Here is a 9,399-nt window from a genome sequence, read left to right on the forward strand (position 1 = left end):
AAAATATATTGAAATAATATTTTTTATTTTATTTTTAATATTAACATATAAAAAAATAAAAAAAATAAAAAATTAATTTAAAATAAAAAATAATAATTTCAAAAGCATACCACAAAAACAAACTCACTCTAGACAAACAAAACAAACGGGTATTAAATTGAAATCTTGAAAAGATTTGGAGATGAATATAAAAAAAGTGACAAGTTATGGGAGCTGAAGTGACACATTAGTCTAAGATTTAAAAAAAATACAGGGTATAGCAGGTAAGAACTTGTAAAGCCGGTGACAAAAGTGTGACCGTACGGCACATGGCAGGTCGTTTCAATGGCAGTTGGTAAGCATTAAGTGTGCCTGCCTCCTTTCTCTTCCTTCCTCCCCCCCCTCTCTCTCTTACTGATCGTCATTTCTCTCTCTAAAAAACCTCTGCATGTTCAAATTCTCTCTCCAAATTCATAAAAAAACACTGAAAACGCTCTGTTCTGGTCTCATTTTGATTCACTCAGGTAATGAAGTGCTTGTTTTCGGGTTTCGAAGCTCAACCCCACGAAGCTTCTCTCTTCGTTTCTCTAATGTTCTCTCCCTCCTGTGCTCTCAATTACTTCTATTTAATTTTAGTTATGATTATTTTTCCCCCGTCTTTGATTTTTCTCTTATAATTTTTGTTTGACAAGTTTTCAAGCAATGAGGAGTTGTATGCTTTTCTAGCAAAGCCAACTGTGTTTTTCTTCTTCGTCTTCTTCTTTTATTGGGGCTTGCCTGTTACAAATGGAGGAAACATAAATATCACACAAAAATAAATATTTTTTATTGATTTGAATGATTTCCAAGCTTGATTTTTTTTCTTTTATTTTCTCAGGAACAAATCAATATCTTTAAACGGCCACTCTACTTCCATATTAGTAATGGAATTTAATTCTAGTTTCTTTATTTTTGCACTACGCAAAATTTTGTTCAAGTAAAAATTTAGATTGATTACATTTAATTTAATTTAGATTCCTCTAAATTAGTTAAATCTTGATTCAAACTGATGTATTAACTTTTAAGTACTTCAATACCTTCATGGTTGACTGTGAATGTGATTTCACCCTGGCTCAAAAGAAGATTTTAATGATGAGCATTCTTTTGATCTGAATTCAACAGTGCTTCATTTATTGTATTCAATCTTTGTCCGTGACGCATAAATATTGCACTTACAAATTTTTCTCTCTCCGTCTATATATTAAATTATCTTACTAGCATACTTCCATGTTTTTGCTGCTTCAGGGACTTACAAGATTACAGTTTGCAAGGATGATAAAGACTCTTGCTTTGAACCTTTAATGTGAAGATGATCGCACCTTTTCTTTAAAATTTTGATGGGTTTTTCTTTATCAGTCCAGTTTGTATCTAGTTTATGCAAAATTTAGGTTTTGGGGTACTGGGTTAAAATTCTGGGTTTCGATCAACAATTATTTGCAAGGGAAGAGGATGTTAGAGACTGAGCTGTGTTCTTCTAGGATTCTTTCACCTTTTAGAGAGGAGAGTGGTGATGAAGAGCTATCTGTGCTTCCTAGGCACACTAAAGTCGTTGTCACTGGAAATAATAGAACAAAATCAGTGCTGGTTGGTTTGCAAGGCGTAGTCAAGAAGGCTGTTGGTCTTGGGGGTTGGCATTGGCTGGTATATTTTCTTATTCCTTTTCCTTTTTCACGTTCACCTTTTTATTTGGTAATTAGTCAGTCAATCAGTCATACAAAATTAGTATCCTTTGTCTTGTTTACTAATTCAATGTTAATTTGATCTGGTTTTTTTTTTATCCCTATCCGTCCCTTCTTTGTTCAGCCTTTATTTGGGTGGAATATTTGAGCTTATTGCTCCCTAGTTCTATTGAAGAATTAAAAAAAATGTTTTGGTTTTGGATTTTATTATGTTTGTCCATGTTGTAGAGGACTGCAGAATTTCCTGATTCAAAGTTATTAGACTAAGGGTTAAAAGAGGGAAAAATACAACACTAGACGTTTATTTGCACCGTGTTTGGAACCAATCACATGTTAAATTGAATGCAGTTTAGATTTGCATGTAATGGGAAATTAATGTTTTTATGTAGATCTCATTCGTGTTTGGTTTTATCCTTTCCTTATTCGAGGTAGGGCACGCAAATCGTATATAAATAGACTGTTTATAGATTTAAATATCAATTCTCCTCCAAGAACCTAAAATAAAGGTCCAGATATTAATTCTTCAGCCGCAAGCACAAAACTTGATCTTCATCCTCCATCTTTTAATAGGTCAAAGAACCCATGTCTGATGTAAGTAAGCTCTTGTTAGCAATATTTTATGTGTGTTTGGTAGAGTAGTGCTAGTGCTTTTCAATTGAAAATGCATCAAAATGATGGTTTTTCAAAAACAATTATTTAATTTTGACATTAACACATTAAAACCCTCGAAAAACACTTTCAAAAAGCAGTTTTAAATGCCTGGGTAAAAAAGCAAAAACTAACGCACCCTTCATAACTGCTGAATTATGATTAGTGGTATTTTGTTTCCGCCAAGTAGTTTAACCTCATTAATTCATGTTTGTTAAATTTATTAAAGGGTACTCAAACTCAAAATCGCAGGTTTTGTGTTTGCATATCATGTGTGCTAACACAAGGCTTGTTTAGAGATTTTTCTATTTTTGTTTATCCAAAAAAATTCTCTCTTGTTTCTCTTTTGAAGTTAGTAAATTTGTATGATTTGGTTTTGTTTCTTTGGAAGACCTGAACTTTAAACATACCTTTTTAACAAGGTACAAAAAAACACACTTAGATTTATTGTATGATTCATGGCTATGTTTTCGAAAGCTTTATTGAGCTCTGTCGTTTGTTCTCTATCTGTCACCAATATGGTTCTTGTGAAGTTTACTTGTAAATCTTGAATGCTTGCTTGGACATGCAAGGTTTTGAAAAATGGATCTGAAGTTAAGCTTCAAAGGAATGCATTGAGCGTACTGGAACATCCTACAGGGAATGAAGTGGATGATGATAACGATTTTGATACCAGCAGTGGCTCTGACATTGGTGAACATGATTTCTGTATGCATCTAATAAAAAACAATGTCTAGTTTGATTTCATATTTGTTGATGGTTATTTGAAACTTGTATCTTCTCTGATATTGTTTTCCCTTGGGCAGACAGGGGCAGTGAGTTCCATAAAATTAGCAAGCCAAGGGTTCGACCAACCAGGCCATGGGTTCCATCTGCGCCTGTAAAGTCAACAAATCGGAACAGTTACAGAGATGTTCAATCTATTATTCACACACCCCTGCCGGTAAGGGATATGTGAACCAGTTTCTTGAATTCCTTGCTATGTTTGATTTGGGGCATTCATTATTCATCAAACATCATGCATGAAGGTTTATAGTTTTGTGAAGACTGCCTTTAACAAACATATGTTGATGCTTTAGACGGTGAACTTAGCAAGACTAGGAACTGATTCACTGCGGAGATATTGCAAAGAATTCAAACTTGTGAGTCTCATCACCCTACTTGATTCTTTCATTCAACCACTAGAAGTTCTAGACAAATTTTTAACTCAGGCTACGCAATTTTAAATTAGCCGGGTGTGAACTCCGAGTCATCAAGGGAACGGATACTTAATGCTGCCCAAATTCATTTTCCATCACAGGTTTGTCTCTCCACTCCCCCCTCGTCCCCCCTGCTTCTCCAACCCCTCTCTTGCACTTCCCTATCTAACATATGTATTCACGCAGCGACCATTGAACGAGGTGCAAGTGGTAGCGGAATTCACCCGTGTGGCAAAGAGACTGAAAGAGAAGGACGGCCCCTCTGATTGAAATTCCTGAATTCACAAGGCCTTGTATAATAATATATATATTATTAACCCTAACCTTTAGCCCATGTCCTAATTATATACTGATATGTGAGAGTGGTTAATTGGAAGACCTTATTCTTTCCCCCCCGGATTCTAACCATGTAAAATGGCAGACCCCCTAGTTAATTCCGCTAGATGTTTCGAGGTCCGTTATTTAGAATTGCTTCCCTTAGTTGATCATAGAAGATGTGGATGATGTAGATCTGCGGAGAGGAGATTCACCCTCTTGGGATAGATCATGTCTCTGATTGTAGAGCTGTTGAATTGTTGGGCTTCAAAGTAATCAAATCAAGAAGGATCAAGTTGCCAGAAATAGTGAATCCAGGGTCTGAAATTAATAAATCAAAGGTTGGAAAAGGGGCAAGAATAGACATGAACGTTGAGTTTTATTCTTTCGGATCATTCTAAAGTTCCATGAAGAATAGACAGGTTTCCCAGAGGATATTTCTTGGTTCACAGGAAACCAAACAGATCAGTGGGAGGGGCAGGAGAAGCAGCTCCTCAATCATGTAAAGGTTTCCCAGAGGATTCCAGGCTGGAAATCGAGTCACGAGATCTTTTGCCACGGTAGGGAATATGATGTAGACTTGAAGGTTAATTGGTTATGGATGGATGTCATTGAGAACGATGGGTGTACCAAATATAAGCCCGCCAATGACTTGCTCCCCTTTTCCTTTTTCTAGGGGGTCTGAACTTCCTATTTGATGCCGCTGCTCCATTATTATTCTCTTGGCTTTATAAAGTCCACAAACTTGTGACCCCATTTTTACTCATCATAATACCAGCTCAGTCATTCACATCTTACTGTTCATTGTGGATTCACTCAGTGATTTTCTTTCTTCGATTAAAGGCAAATTACTTCTAATTTCTTGATGAAGGGAGAGATTGAAAGTTAGGGACCAGCATAAAAAGGACGGAAAAACCAGGTGGTCTTCTCAAAATTTACGTGAAAAGTCAACTTTAATGCTATTACTTTTCAATTGATAGCATATCAGTTCCTATTGCTTTTAAATTTTAATTTTGATATAAAAATTTATTTTTTTATTTTCGAGTGTCAGACTCGCCAAATTTTCGAGTGTCAGACTCGCCAAACTTTAATGCTATTACTTTTCAATTGATAGTATATCAGTTCCTATTGCTTTTAAATTTTAATTTTTAATTTTCGAGTGTCAGACTCGCCAAATTTTGATAATAGAGAGAAAATCTTGTTTGCTAAAATAATCAAAATAATCGATTTTAGTGTCAACTATAATAATCAAACCCAGCCCAAGGGATGACCTAGTCAAGGGGTCGGGACTTGGGTAAACACGGGTCAACTTGAAAAAATTAAAAAAATATATTTAAAGTTTTAATATTTTATATGAAAAAAAATAAAAAAATAAATGTGAATATATGTTATACATGTTGTAAATAATAAAGTTTAAAAGAATATTTTAAAAAGTTTTTTATCCTAAATTGAAAAAACATAACTTTTTTCTTGTGAACATAGAATATATATACGAATGAGTTTCAAATCTCACATTGAAAAAATAATTTTTTTTCTAGGAACATGGAGTATATATACTAAAGGGTTTCAAAACTCACATTGAAAAAATAAATATTTTTCTAATATTTATATAGTGAACTTTAAAAAGTGTTAATAACCAACTAAAAATATATATAAAAAGAGGGGTCTAGGAGAAAAACCATATTTGAAAAAAAAGAGGGGTCTAGGAGAAAAACCATATTTGAAAAAAAAAACGGGTCTCGTCCGGGTTCACCCGGGTCGACTGTGTTTTGTCGGATTATTGCACCGGTCAATCTTTTAACAAACTCAGACCGGTCCAGCCATCGGGTCAACCTACTGGGCCGGTTTAGGTTTAATAATCGTGGTGTCAATAGGTTTCATTGGAAGAGAAGAGTTTTATTAGGGTGTTTTTTCACTTTCAAAACGCATGAGAAAATAGACTTAACATTGGGGAGTTTTCAGTTGATTTTTTATTTTTTGATTGATTTTTTAGTTATTTGAAGGAATAAACAAGTCCACTCAGGTATTTTATATGTTTTGGGGTTAAAACTGGTTGAAAAATAAATTTTTGGATGTAAAACACCCTCTGGCTTGATTTTTCAGCAACTCCTAGTCAATGGAATTCAAGTTACAAACAACATGTTGTCTGCTCATTTTACTTGAAAAAAAAATATTAAGGCCAAAGTGTGTAGGGCTAGAAGGCCGACACGCATCAACTACTTTTGTTGAGGCCTAGACATGTTGTGCCTTGGTTGGTAGGCCCACATGCCTGGCCTTTTTTTTATTTGGTTATTGCTATGTTTAAAAACATTACTAACATTGGGTTAATGCTTGATTTTGTAATAAAACTTTTGAAATTATTATTTAGAAAAAAAGGGAATTATAATTGAAAGTGGATAAAAAATACAATTTTTTTTTATCAAAGTATTGTTCATGAAGCACCTTTTTTTTTAATCAAAATAGGCCTTGATATTTTTCTTAAATTTTATTGTGGCTTGCCTACTTTTCTTTGAATTGCTTTTTGATACTTCTAGTTTTATTTTTTTAGTCCAAAACTTAATTTTATTCATTTTATAGTATTTGAGTTTGAGATGTGAGAGAGAAAGTCATAAATTATGAGTGAAAAGAGAGAAAGTTATCGGTTTGCTATATTTTAATGATAAAAAGATTGATTTTGGTGTCAACGAGTGTTTTTTTTATAAGAAGAGTTCTATCAAGATGTTTTATGACTTTTATTTTGCTAGGAAAAAATAGATGAGAGACAGGGAAGATTTTTAAATTCGAGCTGATTTTTCAATGTTTAACTGATTTTTTGCTAATTTAAGTTTTAAAATAGGTTTGTTTAGGTGTAGAGGGTGTTTTTTTTAAGATGTTTTTATCTTAAAAATATATTTGTTTTAATTCTAAAAGTTGGAAACTTGACTTTCTGCTCACTTGAGGTTGTTAGAATTGAATCAAAGATGATATGTCATCAATTTTTTTTTTAATTTAAAAATCAAGGATGATGCCTCTTTTGCCAAAAAATAAAATAAAAATACAAAGTTATTAGCGTAGACATGCCTTTGCAAGCCCATGTGCACGATTTTGGGTTAGGTGTCCAGCCTTTGTTTCTCATGGCCATAATGTTTTTTTTTTTTCTATCAAATTATATTAAAAATGTCATTTTATTATGTATTATCCAGTTTATATTTTGTTTATGGATGACATTACATCGATTTTTTTTATATATAAAATTACCAAACGTTTTTTTTTTTTTTTGACAACCCTTGGTGATATGTTTTTGTTTCTTTCTTAGATTTTATTTGTGTACTTTTTTGCATTTATTTTTTTATTATCACAGGATTGCATAAAAAACAAGCTTCAAGGGAAACAAGAATTTTCAGTGTATTATTTTCATGTTTTTTTTTTTAAATATCCACGACTTAAAAACACGTTGATAATGCTCACATATGTTTTTGCATCGAAATATAATTTTTGATCCGATCCGTTATGGAACGGGTCGCCCGGGTAGGTTCCATTTAGCCGTTGCTGTGTATGTATGTATTATTTGATTGATTGAGACTTGTGAGAAGATGGAGTGGGCCTTTATAATCCCAATCCAATGGAAAATGGGTATTCTTTAAGCCCATCCAGGGAGAGGCAGTTCAAAACCTAGAAACCCACGAAGCAGGTCACAGGCATAACCTAGAAATTTAATAGAAAAAATAGTCCTCTGAAGTCTGAGCTATCAAACCTATGCACAACAACTTAGATTAAATGAGGTAGTAATTGGACCGTTTCATGTCAGCATAAACAAGGAATGCAGGTTGGTTTTTTTGGAAATAAAAACTTTAAAGTGTAAATCAAAAAATTATCTAGATGTCTAATAAAATAAATTGATAATCTTCTATTTAAATAAATAAAAAAAATATTAATAATAACTAAAAGAGAAACTGAAAAAATTAAGAGATAGATGTAAATCAAGATATTTAATCTTGTAAAATAAAAAATTTACCTTTTTGTGTCTCTCAAATTTGATTATTAAAATCAATAAAGGATAATAAAAATAGAAACACACATGAAACTAAATAAATAAATAAAAAGGCCAAAAATATTATTTCAAAATAACTATTTTATTTTTATAAAATAAAGCTTATTTGTATAAAATAAAATTAAAATTAAATACAAAACAATTTTTTTTTCAAGAAAACCACCATAAAAAAAAACTTGCAAAACTCGTGACTTAGACTATAAGACTAAGATAAACCGATAGAAAAGAAATTGAAGATACCTACAAACCATTTTTTTAATAAAAATAATAATGTAGAATAATAAAATCATAAAAGAAAATGAGGGAAAAAAAATCCCTAACAATATTAACTCTTAAAACTCATGACATGTATCATTAGATCGAAAGCATGACAAATTGAAAAACCACAAAACTCGCCCAATTTTGAACAAATCAAACGCTAAAGGATGAAACCGAGAAAAAATCAATTACACAAAAAATTATAATTAAAAGAATAAGGGTGGAAATAAAAATAAAAAATAAATCAGAGGGCATCAACAAAATTTATATTGGAAGGTTAAATTGAAGGTAAAAAAACTTTGACTAAAGGAAAAGGAAATCAAAAGAAAGATGACTAAATTGAAAAAAAATAAAACTACATAAACTTTGATTTAATGATGAAATTGAAAACCAGTAAATTTTTCACAAAAGAGTTAAGGAAAAAAAAATAAAAAATCAAAAGAATAAGTAATGAATTGAAAAAAATAATATATGATAAATTGTAATTTTAGGACTAAATTGAAAAAATAATTTTTTTTTCTAAAAGGATGGATGACAAAAATAAGCAATAAAAAACCTAAGAACTGAATTTGAAAAACAAAAGAGAGCAGGCGCACACCGCATCAAAAGGAAGAGGACGTAGTGATGCTTGCAAGGACACGATAAAAAGCCAAGTTTGATAACCGAGCAGTGTCGCACGTACCGATCAAAGGGCACGGATACCACCTATACGTTGCCGGGTCATGAGCACGTGCCAAGGGGATTTTCAAAATTAAAAATTAAAAAATCAACATTAAAATATCAAAACGTCTCTTATAACATTGAAAATTACAAATAAACTTGTGTGAAAGGATAGAAACACCCCTAAATACGCGCGCGCACGCACATATATATATTATTTCTAGGTGAAAAGACGTATTTTAATTGTAGTCTAGAAAATGAAAAATTAATAAAACTCTCAGTAAATAGCTTTAGGTTTTTTGATCATGAGAGTAGAGAAGTATTTTTATTGTTATAAAGTTTGTAAGAAGATAAAGAAACTCATGGTCATCGGTTCTAAAATTTATTGATTTAGAGAGTAAAATCATAATTTTATTGTGAAAAATTTTTAAAAAATTCAAATACCTCAAAATAATATTTTAATAACCAATAAACCCATAAAAAAAACCAAATTACCTTCCCAAATAAAAGCTACTATTTTTTCCACTCAAGAATAAAATAGTTATTTTATTATAACAATACTCAGAAAGATGTGTTACGCGTAGAGTTTCTG

The 9,399-nt window shown here is 31.9% G+C and overlaps 1 protein-coding gene across 3 annotated transcripts; it reads left to right on the forward strand.

The window, feature by feature from the left end:
- The first annotated feature begins 336 nt into the window (after positions 1-336).
- Positions 337-4,663, forward strand: LOC7472754 (uncharacterized). 3 transcript variants are annotated; one of them, XM_002297986.4, is made up of 7 exons: positions 337-503; positions 1,264-1,659; positions 2,918-3,053; positions 3,152-3,288; positions 3,425-3,487; positions 3,577-3,645; positions 3,731-4,663. In XM_002297986.4, exons 2-7 carry the CDS (start codon positions 1,468-1,470, stop codon positions 3,812-3,814), a joined length of 681 nt encoding a protein of 226 aa, XP_002298022.1. In that variant the 5' UTR covers positions 337-503; positions 1,264-1,467; the 3' UTR covers positions 3,815-4,663. The 3 variants fall into 3 exon arrangements, with proteins under 3 accessions (XP_002298022.1, XP_052303358.1, XP_024462267.1); XM_052447398.1 differs by having other exon boundaries at positions 358-525; XM_024606499.2 differs by lacking the exons at positions 337-503; positions 1,264-1,659 and adding an exon at positions 1,697-2,288.
- The last annotated feature ends 4,736 nt before the right edge of the window (positions 4,664-9,399 follow it).

The sequence above is a fragment of the Populus trichocarpa genome, chromosome 1 (genome assembly GCF_000002775.5).
Source record: "Populus trichocarpa isolate Nisqually-1 chromosome 1, P.trichocarpa_v4.1, whole genome shotgun sequence".
Classification (NCBI taxonomy): Eukaryota; Viridiplantae; Streptophyta; class Magnoliopsida; order Malpighiales; family Salicaceae; genus Populus; species Populus trichocarpa.

Bases quoted from the DNA above. Each gene is read 5' to 3' on its own strand.
- LOC7472754 (XM_002297986.4), top strand. From the start codon at position 1,468: ATGTTAGAGACTGAGCTGTGTTCTTCTAGGATTCTTTCACCTTTTAGA. The intron at 1,660-2,917 runs GTATATTTTCTT...TGGACATGCAAG, and splicing joins TTGGGGGTTGGCATTGGCTG to GTTTTGAAAAATGGATCTGA. The intron at 3,646-3,730 runs GTTTGTCTCTCC...GTATTCACGCAG, and splicing joins AAATTCATTTTCCATCACAG to CGACCATTGAACGAGGTGCA.